This window comes from Orcinus orca, chromosome 18, assembly GCF_937001465.1.
Source record: "Orcinus orca chromosome 18, mOrcOrc1.1, whole genome shotgun sequence".
NCBI classification, from domain to species: Eukaryota; Metazoa; Chordata; class Mammalia; order Artiodactyla; family Delphinidae; genus Orcinus; species Orcinus orca.
In genome coordinates, this window is record NC_064576.1 from 77,634,385 (window position 1) to 77,652,353 (window position 17,969).

General features: G+C 48.5%; 1 protein-coding gene across 4 annotated transcripts in view; it reads left to right on the top strand.

The window, feature by feature from the left end:
* The first annotated feature begins 7,719 nt into the window (after positions 1–7,719).
* CRYL1 (crystallin lambda 1) overlaps positions 7,720–17,969 on the top strand; it is a 73,939-nt gene continuing 63,689 nt past the window's right edge. For 2 of the 4 annotated variants that reach the window (XR_004478098.2, XM_033409403.2), the window contains exons 1-2: positions 7,720–8,069; positions 15,696–15,803. Coding sequence is in view for 2 of the 4 variants with exons in the window: in XM_033409403.2 (XP_033265294.1) it covers positions 8,020–8,069; positions 15,696–15,803 (158 nt within the window). In the remaining 2 variants the exon portion in view is untranslated. Of the gene's footprint in view, positions 8,070–15,695; positions 15,804–17,969 lie in introns of those variants that run through there. The other 2 variants (XM_004281798.4, XM_033409404.2) reach the window with 2 other exon arrangements.

Genomic DNA, 17,969 nt, shown 5'->3' on the forward strand with positions numbered 1-17,969 from the left:
GTTTTATAGTTACTGTTTATGCATCAAAGTTTACTCAAGTACACCATAGGTGTTACCACCACTGGATTCCCACCCCAGCTTAGCAACACTTGGTTTATCTAATAAGTAATTTATTAGGCACTGTGAAAACCTTTCACCTCTTCTGCCCAGAAAAATACCATGAAATGCAGCGACTGCCTGTTAAATATTTTAAATTATCATGGCTTTTTTTTTTTTTTTGCCCCAAAAGCTAAAAGCAAATTAGCCTGAAAATGTAGAGTGAAATTTTTTTCTCATCTTTTTTTAAAAAATAAATTTATTTATTTATTCATTTTTCCCTGCATTGGGTCTTCATTGCTGCATGCAGGCTTTCTCTAGTTGCAGCAAGCGGGGCTACTCTTCCTTGCGGTGCGCGGGCTTCTCATCTTGGTGGCTTCTCTTTTGTGGAGCATGGGCTCTAGGTGCTGGGGCTTCATGAAACAGTGAAATTCAGTGCTTTCTACTGTCAGCATTAAGTATTTTTATTGCTCTGTGTCAGCTATATTCAGGGTCTAACAGCAGCATTTGTTCGTTTGTTCATTCATTCATTCAACTGTAAGAGTTTCACCAATGGATAAGCCAGAAATAAGGCATTCCTGGCAGATGGAAAAATGTCTGGAAGCTGCACTGTCTAATATGGTAACCATTAGCTGCTGGTAACTATTTAAAATAAAGTTTAAATCAATTCAATATAATTTTTATTTGTTTTATTTTTGGCTGCATTGGGTCTTCGTTGTAGTGCATGGGCTTCTCATTGTGGTGGCTTCTCTTGTTGCAGAAAACGCGCTCTAGGCGCGCGGGCTTCAGTAGTGTGGCACACGGGCTCAGTAGTTGTGGTTCGCGGGCTCTAGAGCTCAGGCTCAGTAGTTGTGGCACATGGGCTTAGTTGCTCCGCGGCATGTGGGATCTTCCTGGACCAGGGCTCGCACCTGTGTCCCCTGCATTAGCAGGCGGATTCTTAAGCACTGCGTCACCAGGGAAGCCCTCAATTTAAATCAACTATAAAGTTTAGTTCCTTAGTCTCATTAGCTGCGTTCCACAGGTGTGTGTCGGAGACTCATGTGCAAAACTTTTCCATCATCACACAAGGGTCTACAGGCAGTGCTGGGAGGATGCAGAGAACAGTAAACTCACTTGACTGCACTGAAAACAGTTGGAATAAACTATAGTTGTTTGTAAGTGCCAAAGCATGATCTAAAGAATCATCTGTGACCTGATAGTATTTTTTTAAATATGTGTGAGATAAATTCTTCTAAATATCTATAATAATTCAATACAGAATGTTGAGAAATGAATTATTGTTTTTGTTTTTTATTTTTTTGGCCATGCCGACTGTCTTGCGGGTTCTTAGTTCCCCAGCCAGGGATTGAACCTGTGCCCCCTGCAGTGGACGTGCCGAGTTCTAACCACTGGGCCGCCAGGGAATTTCCGAGAAATGAATTATTGTTGTATTTACATGTGCTCTTCAAAATTCTCCGTATGAAGAACAAGATATCACTTCACTGAAACACTGTTAGTCACCACATTCATTCGGTTCGTGTTTGAGTGGGTTTGTTTAATTCCGGGGGCACATGAGGGTGGTTTGGGAAGATGTTAGGTTTTGTCTTTTTGAGGTGGCTTGTATATAACATTGTTGAACTGCATCAAAAGGCAAGAAAAATCTCTTTTTTATTGCAAATGTGTCTCTATCCAGCAATGACTTTGAAAGGGAGATCTAAGTACTTTCTGTACAACCCCAGAAAAGAAAGTCGAGGTCCCTCAGGGTGAGGGTCCTACCTGTCCTGCTTGCTTAACTGAGACCCCCTACTGGTTGACTGAGCCCCTTACCTTCTGTCTTGGTTTCTCACCCTGAGCCTTCTGCCACCCCCAGAATCCTGAGTCCAGGCAGAGATGAAATCCTTGAGTGACATCTTCTCTGAGTGAATTCAGAAATCATCTGGAGGGAATTCCCTGGTGGTCTAGTGGTTAGGGCTTTATGCTCTCACTGCTGAGGGCCCGGGTTCAATCCCTGGTTGGGGAACTAAGATCCCACAAGGGGCTGCGCATGTGGCCAAAAAAAAAAAAAAAAGAGAGAGAGAGAGAAATCATCTGGGCAGAAGCCATAGTGACTATAATGGTTATGAAATGCTGAGTTTCTGACAAGGAGCTACGATCTATCTGGACACAGTTACATTCAAGCACATGGATTCTCTAGATGATATTATACTCATCACAGCCTCTGTCATATATGGTTGTACAGGTTGTGTGCTGCAGAAGGGGGCGACATCTAAGGAGGGGTTATTCACATAATAGTTTTCATAGATTTGCTGCTTATAATAATAAAAACAATTTTCCAGAAGATGGCAGTAAAGTATCTTGTTCGAAAACATCAGTATAGCATGACAATTTTCTGGGGGTGGGAATATAGTGTCTTGAGGAAAAAGTGCCTTTTTCTTACTTACAGAAAGGTGTGAAATGGCTTATCACTTGCTCTAGGTCCTGTAGAAAATCAGCCCTCTATTACTGGCGAAAATGAACAAGTGAAGTTTAATAGGTAGAGGAAAGGAAAAAGAATGATCAGGGATATATTTCGAAATTCTAGCTTCCAAAATGCCGACTCTTTGTTAAAATAATAATATCAATATATTATATGTGTTATATAGTATGAATAATACAGTGTAATTTAAGCTTTCCTAGACCTCATGGGACCGTGGGTATAAATGTGCTTTATGAAAATAGAGAGGAACCCTTTAGTTTTGAGGTACATGTTTCTGTCTCCTCAAAAGTCTCCCCCCTAAAATACAAACTGTCTTCAGTCTTTGGTTCCTCCCCCAAAATACACATTTTTATAGCAGTTACAAGGCTGTCCCTGAGACCCAAATTCTCGAACACTAAGCATTACCATGTATGCACAGATCCTTTCTTAACTCAAAAACATAAATACCATGGCCTTTATTCTCTTAAACCTTTATATACTTACTTCTTAAGAAATATTTTAGGGGGAGGGATAAATCAGCACCTTGGGATGAACACACACACACTACTATATATAAGATAGATAACCAACAAGGACCTACTGTATAGCACAGGGAACTGTAGTCAGTATTCTGTAGATAACCTATATGAGATAAGAATCTAAAAAAGAATGAATATATGTATATGTATAACAGAATCACTTTGCTGAACACCTGAAACTAACACAACATTGTAAGTCAACTATACTCCAATGAAACTAAAATATTAAAAGAATATTTCAATAATCCGAGTCTTAAAAGTAAATTGGGGTCACTTAAGAGCAGAGCATTTGACCAGATATCCCAAGTGGATCTTCTCGTTGCTAACGACCCTCTAGGCTGAGTGCTAGGTCCACCGATGTTGTCCCATTGGTATCTGAACGCTTTCTTGCCTCTGGGCACACAAGCCAACCTGGTACCCTTCCTGCACCAAACACACATCAACAATTTCTCCATGGAGTCCTGGTTCATTTTAGTGAAAATGGCATTACAGACCAAGATTTGGGCATCTGGGGTTCAGATCAGATTTGAGATGCTGGGTATTGTTAAGCCTGGGCTGTTTCAGCGAGCAGAGCTGGAAAATACCTTTTTTTTTTTTTAAGGTGTGAGTTCTTACTGATATTTTCAATTCAATTCTAACATCACAGCATTCCTCTTTAAACTCTTTGTTTCTATAATTATACCTTATTTTATGGTGAAATCTTCCTGCTAAACGAAATCAACATATTTATTTGATTTGTCTAGAATACAAAAAAAAAAGTTAAGAATAGCAATATGATATTGGTGTGAAATATAAAACGACAAAATGAAGTTCAAGATTTTCTTGATGGCCAGTAGGCGCATGAAAAGATGCTCAACATCACTAATTATTAGAGAAATGCAAATCAAAACTACAGTGAGGTACCACCTCACACCAGGCAGAGTGGCCATCATTAAAAAGTCTACAAATAGGACTTCCCTGGTGGTGCAGTGGTTAAGAATCCACCTGCCAATGCAGGGGACACGGGTTCGAGCCCTGGTCCGGGAAGATCCCACATGCCGCGGAGCAGCTAAGCCCCTGCACCACAACTGCTAAGCCCCCGCACCTAGAGCCCGCACGCAGCAATGAAGACCCAATGCAGCCAAAAAGAAATAATAAATAAATAATAATTTTAAAAAGAGGGCTTTCCTGGTGGCGCAGTGGTTGAGAGTCCGCCTGCCAATGCCCCGTGCCTCGGTCCAGGAAGAGCGGCTAGGCCCACGAGCCATGGCCACTGAGCCTGCGTGTCTGGAGCCTGTGCTCCGCAGCGGGAGAGGCCGCAGCAGTGAGAGGCCCACGTACCGCAAAAAAAAAAAAAAAGAGCCACTGCCATTGAGGTGGTTTCATCTTAGAAATGAGTGGAAATACACAAGGAGTTCAGCCTCTGAAATGTGCCCCAAATTCACCTTAGCCATCATCTGGCCCATCTTCAGTGGCTGAATACTTGGTTATATGTGCAAGATTTGTAAAAAGGAAACTTTGGCGGTGCAAACCCATTCCAATGAATAATACTTGATTTCTAATTATGTTAGAATCTACATGTTTTCATGGGCTGGATGCAGTTTTAACTTCATCAAGTTAACAGCTTCCTCTTCTGAACCACGGACCTTCCTCTCATACTTGAGTCTCAGGCTACACAAGTTGAATTTCCAAAGATAAATTAGAATCTCATGGGACTTCCCTGGCAGTCCAGTGGTTAAGATTCCCCGCCTCCATTGCAGGGAGCACGGGTTCAACCCCTAGTTGGGGAACTAAGATCCCTCATGCTGTGTGGCATGGCCAAAAAAAGAGGAAAAAAATCTCAGAAATCTATAACCAAGGTGTATCAAGATCAATTTCAATTAAGCTAATTAAAAGAGGGAAAAACATGTCAGAGATTACACATTTAAACTGTCACCAGGAAGTTCATATGAAAACCTCTCCACAGATTCATATGGATTTCAGATGACCTGGGTTCCAATAGAACTGATTGATAAACACCAGCTGTCAACATTTATACAAGTCAAAATTCCAGTCTGAAACACAGAAACCACCCAGATATTTCAGCAGAGTGTCTATCTATCTATCTATCTCACTCAACAGAGAATTTAATATGGAGAATTTGTTCTGTCATTCTTGGACTGAAAAGCACAGAACGTCAGGAGGGCCGCTACTCCTGGGACTCAGGGATGCAGGAAGATTTGGGGACTAGCAGAGGAGGGGCCTGGGGGGGAGTGGAGCCTCTGAGGGGTGTGAGAGGCTGTGCCTGGGGGGTCACAAAGCTGGAGGAGGAACCAGCGGAGGTCACCCGGGCGATTGTTAGGGCGACACTAGGAGGATCAGCAAGTGACCTGACCTGTGTTTTGTCTCCAGCCCCCCGCTGGTGGACCGTCACAGGAAGCCAGCGTCAGGGTCACACAACAGAACATATGTAGAAGGGTGAATGTGGAGCAGAGAGACAGCAGTTTAATAATAACTGGCACAGTCTAAACACGCTTCTAAACATGGTTGACCTTTTATGTCGCAACAGTGAAGGCCATGCTTTCTCCTAAGAAGATGCAGTTCTCTCCCCCACAGAGAGGGCCTAACCCTCTCGCCCCAAAGGGAAGAAAGAGCTAAGAGTCGTGGCACCCATCTCTGGGCAACACTCTTGGTGTCCATGTCTAATTTGTTTAAGTCTCACCTGAGAATTTTGTGACCTAATGACTAAATTATAACGTTACACACTACCAACAGCCCTTACATAAAATAATAAGGGAAAAGGAGGAGGGAGGCAAAAGAAATTAGGTAACACACACACACACACACACACACACACACACACAGATAAAAATAAGAAAAAATGAATGGCTGCAACACGCACCACCTCTGCTACTGGTCAGAACATAATATTTATGACTTCTTTTTCCAACTACGTGTTGCAAGTGTACCCTCATCCAGCATCTCAGCTGATCAAGGTTTTGTGTGGTGTTTTTTTCCCTAGGTGGGAGAGGGGTGCAGTGAACCAAACATTTATTCTCAAAGGATATAAATCATCCAAAATCCTACTCCCCCCAAAATCAACTTTATTGAGGTATATATGTATAACTTACATATAATATCATACACTCATTTAAGTGTATATTTCAATGAGTTTTGAAAATTTATACACCTGTGTAACAATCACCATAATCAAGGTACAGAATACTCCTATCGATGCAACATTTCCCTTGTGCTCCTCCTGAGGCATCAGCCCCTGCACTCCCAGGCCCAGACAGCCACTCATCTCCTATCCTTACAGAGTAGATTAGTCTTTTCTCGAGTCACATGTAATTTGAATCACAGGTCCGAGTTTCCTGCTATCTGGAAGTTGAGTGTTCCTATGAGTTTTTTCATAAGCCGAAATGGGTAAATCAAAGGAGCAGTTACCTTAGGACACGTCTTGCTAAGGGGAGCACAAGATAAATGAGATGAAGCACAGATGCTCACAGACACAGTTCAGAGCTCTGGCATCTGATGCTGAGATGCTGAGTGTAGTCCCCGGGCCGCCCTTGCTGCCTGGGCCGTGCGCTGCCCCTGTAACGGCTCGCTGAAAAACAAAGGCTGAGCACTGTTTTCGATTTTTGCCTTTTTTCACGACTCCCGTGACTGCCACGAGTCTAGGGACCAGTACCTTCTTAGCAAAGAGCTAGCTAGCACTGCAGAGCAGCGAACAGCCCAGCTGCTGCCACCCCGGGAGCGCGCCCTCCAGGGTGCGCACTCTGCACGCGCCTTGACCGGCTTGCTGCCTGTGTGGCTACGGAAACCGCTCAGATCTGAGCTGGGGAAGCCTTGCAGTCCGGTACCCTCAGCACCAGGTGCGCCTGACGCTCTCCCAACTACGTACCACTGTAGCATTTGTGCAGGAAAGAGGTGTGCCTCTGAAAGACTTCATTGCCGACTTGGGAACGTTATCAGTCTCCATAATTTCAGCCAGTCTGATGGGCGAAAGACGACCTCTTTGTTGTGTCACTTTTCATTCTCTTCTCTAAAGTGAGTTGAGTGCCTTTTCAAATGTTTATCGATAACTTGTGAAATTGCTCTTGCTCTGACATTCCTCTGTTCGCTCCTGACCGGGGAAGACAGAGGAAGGGCTCCGTGCGTCACCCGAGTCTCAGTGTCACGCGTTTCCACTGCCTAATCGTCTTGACCTGGATGACTGGTGTGCCCCCGTTTGTGCTGTGTGGACAGTGTTGTCATGGGACATGTGATGCCCTTTCCTCCGGTCTGTTTCCAAAAAGAGCCAGGGGTGGCGCGGTGACGTTTCCTTCTCCTGGAGCAGAAACCATCTAGGCCTTCGGTAGGAGGAAACACAGCCTGGCTGCGGCGGGCTCCACAGCCTTCCAGTTTGCCCCTCCCCCCTCCCCCCAGCTTTTCTGCCTGCTGTCCCAAGGCTCCTGGGCCTCGGCCTCATCTGCGGAGAAAGGCGGGGTCTTCCCAGAAACGAACTACCAGTGTGAACTCAGCACTAACCGTCCTCAGCTTAAGGCCTTGAGCTGGTGTGGACGGAAGTGGTGCTAATGTCTTCACACGGGAAGGGGATTCCAGTGATAATTTTGCGGGGTCCTTTAGCGGTCACGCCTTGTGCTGGTCTGGAGGTGTCCTCTCCCCGTGCACCGACTTTAGGGGCGCCGTTGGGAAATGACCAAAACAAAGTGAGTTACTGGAGTCCGAAGTGGCTGCTCTGCCACCGGGCGTCCAGTCCACGTGGTCCTCCCGGCAGCTCCTCCCGTGCGCGCCCCGGGGCGAGGGGAGGTGGATGCTCCGCGCGCCCGCGATGGGCCAGACGGCCCCCCCTCACCCGACGCTGTGCTAAGCGCCCCGCCTGCCGGGCCCCGAGCCCGGCGCGCCCGCGGGGCGTGGAGAGGTGGAGGCTCCGCCCGCGCCCCACCCACGGGCCAGGCTCCCGGGCCCTGTCGCGGCTCTGGGGCGGGCGGAGCCAGTGTCCGGGTGGCGCGCGCTGCAGCTGTGGGCTTGGGCACCGCGCGGGCTATGGCGTCCCCAGCGTCCTCGGCGCCCGGCGGGGTGGCAGTAGTCGGCAGGTAGGGCTCGAGCCCGCACGGCCGGGAGGGTGGCGGCGGGGCGCGGGCGCTGTCGCCCGGGGGGCTGGTGGCGCGGCTGCGGTGGCCCCGGCGCCTTCCCGGGACCCGGCCGGCCCGGGCGCGGGCGGGGGCGCACTACGGGGCGCGGCTCCGTTTCGCCCGCGCCTCGGCCCCGCTGCGGAGCGGTGCGGGTGCGGGCGGAGTTCGGTGATGCGGCCCCAGCGGGGACAGTGACGCTTGGCGCTGCGAGTGGACGCAGAGCTGTCGGGCCGCCGGTCCGCACAAGGGTGGTCTCTCACGTTCTAGCCCCAGGGATGGGCGCTCGGAGGCACGGAGGGGCCCGGGTCTGGGTCAGCCGGAGGGGCCGGCGCGGCGGAGGCCTCTCGCGCGCTCCGGCCCGAGGCTGTCACCCGGCGAACCCGCTTGGGGGCGGGGGGCGCGGCCCGCGCGATGCGAATCCGCGCCTCCTGCGTGGCGAGGGCCCCCTATCCCGAGGGCATCCGGGTTCGCCGGGAGTTGTGTGTCAGGTTAGCAGCTTAAGTTCCATCCACGGTTTTCTGGTTTGTGCTCCATCCCTCTTGTAAAACAACGGCTGTTTTCATTTTTTAAAACACGCGTCTATGTGCACCTTTCCGTTGGTAAGCTAGCAGAGCAGTCTACCCACTTGTCGGTAGTTGCAGTTGGTCGTTAGGCGCACCTACTGGGTGGCTCAGTGTCCGGTTACAACGCCGAGGTGCTGGCCTGCCTGACCCCCGTCACAGCCCTGTCCTGAGAACAAGTCCCTGTCCGGGTGTCTCCTTAGAGCCCTCTGAGGATGGAGACAGGACGCTGTGTCAGATTCCTTTACATGGAGAAGTGGAGTTACCTGTGCCTCTGTCCTTTCCAGGCACGTGGGCATGTGGCTGCCTCCTGAAGGGATATAAAATACAGAAAAAAGTGTACTTTGTCCCAGGCGTGGTGACTACGCTTGCCTTGCACCTTTTGTCCAGGGTCAAGTGTGTATCAACCACGGCCTGGGACTGGTGCCCCGCCGGCACCCAACAATGTTGAGCGAAGTCTGGAGTTGACTGTACAGGTGACCCTTGGACCACTTGCGGGTCAGCGGCGCCCACCGTCCATTCCCACCAGAAAAGTCAGTTTAATTGACAGTCTGTACCCAGCCCCAGATCCTGCTTCCCATAGGATTTACCATGTAAGAAAGCCTGCATGTAAGTGGCTCCGCGGTGTCCAGACCCTGTCGTTCCGGGGTCAACTGCACCCTTCTCTGGCTCTGGTTCTTGCGGGAAGGAGATACGAAGGGGAGTCAGTTTACTTCTGATTCCTTGAGGGAGGCTGACAAAAGAATTAGACAAGGGCTGGAGAACTTTCACCACACGAATTAGGAGACGGTCCTGTCTCCCCGGCATTTTTTTTTCTTGGCTGTGTTGGGTCTTTGTTGGCTGCGCGTGGGCTTTCTCCAGTTGCGGCAAGCGGGGGCTACTCTTCGTTGCGGTGTGCAGGCTTCTCACTGCGGTGGCTTCTCTTGCTGCGGAGCTTGGGCTCTAGGTACACGGGCTCAGTAGTTGTGGCACACGGGCTCTAGAGCGCAGGCCCAGTAGTTGTGGCGCACGAGCTTCATTGCTTCGTGGCATGTGGGATCATCCCGGGCCAGGGCTCGAACCCGTCTCCCCTGCATTGGCAGGCGGATTCCTAACCACTGCACCACCAGGGAAGTCCCTCCCCCACACCTTTAGCACCTCCGAAAGCAGCCATCTTTGCTTCTGCGGTAGCCCTGCTTTCCTTCCCTTCTTCCTCCCTCCTCCCTGTCCCCTCCTCTCCCCTCTGGTCCCTTTCTCTCTCCCATCTCCCCTCCTGTACCCCTTGTCTCTCTGTCTCTCTCTCTCTCTACCCCATAGGTCATTCCAAGGAGCATCCATTCAAAAGATGGGCCTGGGGAGTGTGAATTAATTGGCTAAAACCTGGTCCCTTTCATTCTTGGATTTCAACAGACCAAAATATACATATTTCAAAGTTTAGGGAACATACTGGGCCATTGTTTTTCCATTTTATCTTAATAATTACCAGACTCCCTCTTAAAAGTGCATGCTAGGAATACAACCCCTATTTAGTTCTTTTCCATTGATCTTTTCGTAAAGGGTACTTAGCTTTCCTGAGAGCATGCAGGGTGAGCCCCTTCAGAGCAGTGGGCCTGAGAGAGTAAGAGTGTGTTTTTGAAGAATTAAGAAAGGAGAGAAAACCCCCTTGGGTCCAGGGCTGTGCGAACATTAAAGGGGGAAAATCTGGAAACGGCAGCTTTACAAAATGGCGGTAGAGATGGGTCTCCCCGAATCCATCCTAGCGGTGTTGCCAGGCCTTAGAGACCACGGTGTTTCTGAGCCGAAATATGACTTCAGAGCTCCGACGTACACTGCATTGTGTTCACTGAGGTTTTAGGCCTTGAGCTTTGAAGGTAGGATCTGTCTAGGAAGGCCAGCGTGGTCGTGGTCGTGTGTCCCTGGTGTGACCAGCCAAGGTCCTTGGACTCTTTAATCAGCAGAAATTGATAAGGTGCCAGAGGAGAGACTCAGGCAAGGCTTTACTGGGACTCGTGCTGAGGGGATGTGGGGTGGTGGTGACCTTTTTCCTTAAATAGGGCGAGGATGTGGGCAGATCCACGGTCTGCCAGAGGGGCGGCTCAAGTGGTCTGCCCACCCCCCTGGTGGTGCTGTGTGCAGTGGTCATGCACAGGACCTTGTTTTTGCCCCTAGCACCTCAGATGAGGCCGTTGGGTCTTTGGTCTTTTTGTATCTTGTTCATAATTTGTCCCCACTGCCCATGCGTGCAGTTATTTTTAGGTCCCTATAGTGTCTTTGTATCTGTAGCTCGAGCAGAGGTGTGTACGCAGGTGTAAGCACTGCGGCAAAGGGTCCCGGGTCCCGGGTCCCAGCCTGTCTCACTGGGGCCCCATGTGCCCTCTTGCTGTCCCCTTTTTCTGGGCACACTCCTCTAGGACTGAGCTCAGGGACCAAGTCCTCCAGGAAAAGTTCTGCTTCTGGGACCCTCCCCTTAGGGTAGAAACTGTCATCTCCAATTGTATGTCCCTCATGCCTGGTCCTAGTACACAGATGTTTGAGCTATTGTAACAGAGATGTGTAGCGGGAAGGCTTGCTAGGATGTTGTCCTATATCAGGCTATGCATCCCCTGAACTTGCTTTCATTTATTTTATTCCAGAATTTTACTTTGAGGTGACTACGTACATTCTTTATAAGAAATTTTGTGAGGCATACATTTTTTCCTGCTACTTCTGCATTAAAGCACAAGACACACAGACATATACACAGACGCACAGAGCACCCTAGGACGCTCCAGCTGCCTGTCGTCAGCTCAACACTAAACATGCTTTTCCTAGAAATATTTAATAGCTCTTATTGGCAAATATTCCGTAGCCAACTGAGATTAAGACGGTTTTACTTCAACTTTTGGCCAGTAAATAAGTAACTGTAGAATGGAAAAGTACTTTAAAAAGTATCTAGAGTGGACTTGTTCAAAGCTAAATGCCGTTAATGATAAAATTAGAATTGAACCAATTTTGTTACTGCACTTTTCTCCCTGGCTGCTTTGCTGCCGTGTAACAGAATAAGTTACCTTTGAATAAGCAGCCTTTGAAATACCAATTCAGATCCATGAATTTAGAAGCTTTAAGGCACGGTCCCCAACCTTTTTGGCACCAGGGACCAGTTTCGTGGAAGACTGTTTTTCCACGGACCAGGGGCGCAGGGGGAAATGGTTCAGGGGGGAAATGGTTCAGGCGGTAACGGGAGCGATGGGGGACGGCAGATGAAGCTTCCCTCGCTCACCTGCCACACACGTCCTGCTGTGTGGCCCGGTTCCTAAGAGGCCGAGGACCAGTACTGGTCAGCGGCCCGGGGGTTGGGGACCCCTACTTTAAGGCATTAGTCATAACGGTAAGGACCCGTTCTATTCCCCAGGCTTGTAGGGTTCAGGAAAAGTTAGCAAGATGTCACTGGCTCTAAGGCCAGGAAGCTAATTGTATTTGGGCCCCAAGTAAGGTAGTGCTGGGGACCAGAAAGCCGTGGGAAAGCGGTGAGCCAGATGCTGCCCCTCCCTCTGGGGTCTGGCTGTGACTCCCTGCTGCACCTGTGCCCGCCCTCCTGCCCCCGCCTGCCCACCCCCACCGCTGTGTCCCCAGCGTTATCATCGTTCAGCCCCAGTAAGTACCTGATGCTCATGTACAGTTTCTATAGTTTAGGCCCAGCTTTAAGGAGATGGGGGCTCAGTCCTCTTCAAGCACAGGGTGCTGGTGTCCGCTTCGTGGTGTCATCGGTGACTGACAGCTGGGGGAGGGGTCCCCCAGGAGTGGGCCTTCTGCTCTCGGCCCCTCCTCTAGGGGAATATAGGCCATACAGACCTTGAAACCCACGACAATAAAAGTAAACTGACTTTGCCTTTAATGCCTGTTGTATGGAATACAACTCATCTCTCCCCAACTTTTTAAAATTTTATTTTATTTTTTTAATTATTTATTTATTTATTTTATTATTATTATTTTTTGCGGTACGCGGGCCTCTCACTGTCGTGTCCTCTCCCGTTGCGGAGCACAGGCTCCAGACGCGCAGGCGCCGCGGCCATGGCTCACGGGCCCAGCCGCTCCGCGGCATGTGGGATCTTCCCGGACCGGGGCACGAACCCGCGTCCCCTGCATCGGCAGGCGGACGGACTCTCAACCACTGCGCCACCAGAGAAGCCCTCTCCCCAACTTTTTATTATGAAAATTCTCAAACACAGAAGAGTTGAAATACAGAAAAAAGAATACCCACATACCCACCTCTGTATTCAACAATCGTTAAAAAAATTTGCTCTATTTGCCTTTTCGGTATATGATTTATTTAACCAATTCTGAATATTAGAAGGTTAGTTTTTACTGTTTTGCTAGTACAAATTCTACCTTGAGTAACTATTTTTGTGCATTGCTTATATTAACCTAAGATAAATTCTGGAAGCAAAAGCCCTGGGAGCTGGGGAGGGGGGTCCCCATCTCCTCACCTGCACTGAGTGTGATCCGCCTCTGCCACCTGATCGGGATTTTATCTGCTGTCGTTGAACTAAGGCAGTAAAGTATGTTTCCCAGTTAGTTTGTTCACGTTCGTTATTCAGGTTCCCCCCTTTTGTTTGGCATGTTCATCTTTTATTTTTGAGCTTGTAGAACTTTTTGTGTCTTTATCTGTTACAAATATTATTTCCTTTTGGACATTTGTCTTCTGTTGATTCTTTTAGCCATAAACAAAGTTATGAAGATCAGTTAGTTTACCTGGCAGCCAGCATTCAAGCAGGAGCATCATGGCGGCCTAGAGTGTGGTGAAACATCTTTGATGGGAAGGTTGAGGTCTGTCTCCCAGTGCATTTGTCGACCACGAGGAACCACAGCCTCTGGGAGATTGACATGTGACTGACTTCTGTGTGAGCCCAGCCTGGGAGCATAGTTGGGGATGAACTAGGTGACCCAATGTCAAACTGAATACAAGGATAAATGATTGAATTATAGTTCTAGACATCGTTTAAGTTGCTGCTGCCCCTTAGACCAAGAATGCAAGCCACAAATGCAAGCCACGTGCATAATTAAATTTTCTAGTAGTTACATTAAGAAAGTAAAAAGAAACAGGTGAAATTAATTGTAATATATTTTATTTAATGTAATATTTCCAAAGTGTTATTGTTTCAATGAATAATTGATATAAAGATTATTGATGAAATAGTTTACGTCCTTTTTTGGGGCAGTCTTCAAAATCCAGTATGTTTTTACACTTGCAGTGCATCCCACTTCCGACCAGCCAGTTGTTGGTGGGTCAACTGGGGTGACCAGCATGAATGGTACTGGCCTTTACCTGCGCCTTGCAGCTTGGAGAGAGAGAGAGGAGAGAGAGAGAGAGAGAGAGAGAGAGAGAGAGAGTGTGAGTGTGTGTGTGTGTGTGTGTGAGGACGAGGATGTCCTCATGCAGGACTATCTCGTTCAGACTCTGGCTTGGGCCCTGCAGGGTTTCTTTTTTCCTCCTATGCTCTAGAGCAGCTCTGCAAAGATGGAAATGTTCTGTCACCCCTGCTGTCCAAGGCGGTGGCCGTGATCACATGTACCATCGAGTACTCTGAAACGGGTCTCTACTGTGGATGGACTGAATTTTCAAATTTAATTCTTGTTAATTTAAATAGCTGCGTGTGGCTGGGGTCCACCTTATTGGACAGTGAGGGTCTAGGGCACTGAGGGTTTAACAGAAAATTTGTTTGTACATAACATGTAAATTTACATTATTTCATAGTGCGGAAGAATCTGGAGTACAACCTGCTGTGTGATGCTGCTCCCTGCTCCAAAGTTGCATAGAGATGGTTTTCGTTGTTTGCACTCGGCATTTGGGACCAGTGGCTTCACGGAGATACCCTGAAACCAGACAGTGGCCCCTCTCCGGGCTGCCTGGTTGGATTAGGGGCTGAGCGCCTGGGACCGTGGAAGGATTTTGGTCAAGAGGAGGCCTGCTCTGCGCCTCCTCTCAACCACTCTGAGGCTGGGAATGTTTCTGAACCTGAACTGTAGATTAGCTGAGTTGGGGGGAGGCGGGCTGGGGGGCCGGAATGGGGAGAGTCCTCCTTGGAGCCTGTCTCCAGGCTACTGCTCGGGCCCCCCTTCCCCGGAGCTGCTCACACAGTCACCATGGTGAAGCCTGTGGGCCGTCTGTTCCATCTACTGGGAAACGAATGATGCGCTTTGCTACGGTTCCCCGAATGCTGGGGAGACAGAGACTCGGGGTCAGAGACAGAGGGCTTCACTGATCACAGCAGGCCAACAGCTGAGCCCCCCTTTGCACTGGCTCCCCTTTCCTCCCAAGTCCCACGGGGCAACGTCAGGGGGTCCAGGTGGATCCGTGCAGATTCAGTGAGGATGCTTCAGGGGAGGGACGCTGAGCCCGCTTCCTTCATTGGAGATGATATTAGAAACCAAGGTTTGGGCGCTCTGCATTCATTTCTTTTCTTTAAATTAAAAAATATATTTATTTATTTGGCTGCACCGGCTCTTAGTGGTGGCATGTGGGATCTTAAGTTTCAGCGTGCGGACTTCTTGCGGCCTGCATGTGGGATCTAGTTCCCTGACCAGGAATCGAACCCGGGCCCCCTATATTGGGAGCACGGAGCCTTACCCGCTGGACCACCAGGGAAGTCCCGAGATGTGAACAGTTTTTATGTTGCCTCAAGTGCTGGTGGTGGTAGCAGAAATTATTTATTGGAGGAGGAGAAGGAAAATGCTGTCTCTGTTCTTCAGATTCAGTTACTTGTCTGACAGTGGTCAGTTGGGGGTCCCCAGGGGGGCCTTTCCCCTGGGCTCCCTGCCCCCTCCCTGCTGGGGTTTTGGGCTCTGCCATGCTCCCCGCGGGGTCTGGACGGGCACTGGAGTGAGGACTCAGGAGCTCTTGCATGGAAGCAACAGTTTAAGTAGATACCGCTGTTAGAATGTGTAGTTTTAAGATATCAAAGATTTTAGGAATGGGGTGCCGTGTAATTTGAAACTTTCCTCCTGGGCTGGGAATGGAAATGCTCCATTCTCAAGCTAACGGGCGGCCTCTCAATGTCTCTCCCTGCAGTGGCCTCATCGGGCGAAGCTGGGCAATGCTGTTCGCCAGTGCAGGCTTCAAGGTGAAACTGTACGACATTGAGCAACGGCAGGTAACATATGCCCTGGACAGCATCAGGTGAGTCCACTGCACCTGCGGAGGAATCCAGCAGCCCGTGGCCTCAGGTGGTCTTGTTTTCCGTGTCCTCAAGGCTGTAAGTCCTGTGATTTCACTCTCCTTCGCTGTCGCAGCCTTGGAGCGGGTGAAGGCCAGGCTGATGGAGAATGGGATTCACACCAAAGCAGGGGCTCAGATTATGAGGACAGGACTTAGGGCAGTGAAGACATGTGAGGGGCGTGGAGGAACTGAGTGTAGACCCTCAGCTTCCAGCCCGAGTGAGTCAGGGAACTGCTCTCCTGTGTCCCACGCCCTGGAGCTGTGTGGACTCTGCGCTTCAGAGAAAACTTAGGTCTGTGAATGGTCAGGAACCCACTCAAGGACATAGTAGGACACAGAGTCCAGCCGTGGCTTATCTGACATGCCAGGGACAGGCATCTTCGGCATTTGTCTGTACTGTTCGTTTTATAGAGATTCTGCAAGTATTACTTTCCATGTTAAATATATACAAAAGAACAGGTCACTTATACTAGTTTATGAAGACTGGAATAAAACAAACATTCATGAACTTGAGGTCTAGAGTAGTATTATCAAAACCCTGTGTCCACCTTTTGAATCTGACCTCCATCTTCCTTTATTTTGTATCTACCATTACCTTTCCTAAAAAGAAGTTTTATCATATATTTGTTTCCCTAAACAATATATGGTTTAGTTTTGCTTGTTTTTGTGCTTTATAAAAATATTTTTGTGAGATTCACCCATGTCATTGCTTGTAGCTGTAGTACATCTGTGTCCATTGCTATATAATATTCTACTGTGGGACTTTGCTGTTATTTATTTATATTTTATCCTGATGAACGTTATAGCTGTTTCTAGTTGGGGGCTAATGTAAACAGTGCTGCATTATTATCCTTTCATATGTCTCCGGGTGCTTAAGTGCAAGAGTGTCCACAGTGAGATTGCTGGGTCTGTTTTCCTTCTGGGATTCTGATTATATGTATATCGAACCAACTCATTCTAGCCTTCAGATCTTTTATAGTCTCTTTCAACTTTCCATCTCCCTCTCTCTTTGCAGGACATTCTGGGTACATTCTTTAGATCTTTCTTCCAGTTTACTGATTCTAGTTTTAGTTGTGTCTAATCTGTTATTTAAACCATCCACTGAGTTTATTTCAGTAATTAAATTTCCATTTTAAAAGTTCTATTCGCTTCTTTTCCAAATATACCTGCTCATTTTTAACAGTTTCTCATTGTTTGCTGATTGTTTGTGGTTCCATTTTTCAACCCTTTGAGCGTTTAATACATGATTGCTTTATATTATGTATCTGATAATTCCAGTACCTGGGGTTGTCTTAGATCAGGTTCCTCAGAATCGGAACCTGAGACAAAGATTCCAGGGCCAGTGATTTATTAAGAAAGTGCTTCTGGGAGAAACCAGTGAGGGACTGGGGTCGGGATAAGGCAGACAAAGGTAAGACTTTGGGAGGAGATCCAGCCTCAGCGAGTTTGCGTGGGAGTCCTCGGCCGTAAAGTGCTCTGCAGAGTTTTCATCCCTGGAGGCTAGGGAGCTGCCTTCACACTCCTGCCTGGGTGTGACTCCCAGGCTTCTCGGTCCAGGGTGGTGCCCTGAGGGAGGGGGCAACGAAGAATTCACAAGCTGGGGGGATGGGCTGGTAAAGGGAATTCGGGGAGATCTGGGGGATCCCCCATGCCTCCACTGCAGAAACCATTGGGGAGTTTGAGGTAAAAACATTTCTTTCCTGACTTATTCCCACTTTCATTCATTCAAAAACCCTGACTGAGCACCTCCTGTGTGCTGGGCACGGAGGCTGAAGATTAAGTGGCAAACACAATAGACTAAGACCCCAAACCTCGAGGGGAGGGGAGCGGAGGGGGCGGACAGTCCAAAAGGAGTCACTGGCATGCTTGGCGTCTCAGCATCAGCTCTGGCAAACCAGGCAGCTGGCCAAATCCGGGCTGCGGTGTGTTCGGTGTATCCTGTGAGCTAGGATTGAATTGAACACTTTTAAGGATTATAAAATAAAAAAGAAGAAAAGTATGTAACAGAGACCTCATGTGGCCACAAAGCCTGAAATATCCCTATGTGGCCCTTTACACAAGAATCGCTCGACCCACGTGTTTAATAGCTGAGATTCCGGTTTCCACTCCTGACGTGTGGCTTTTCCC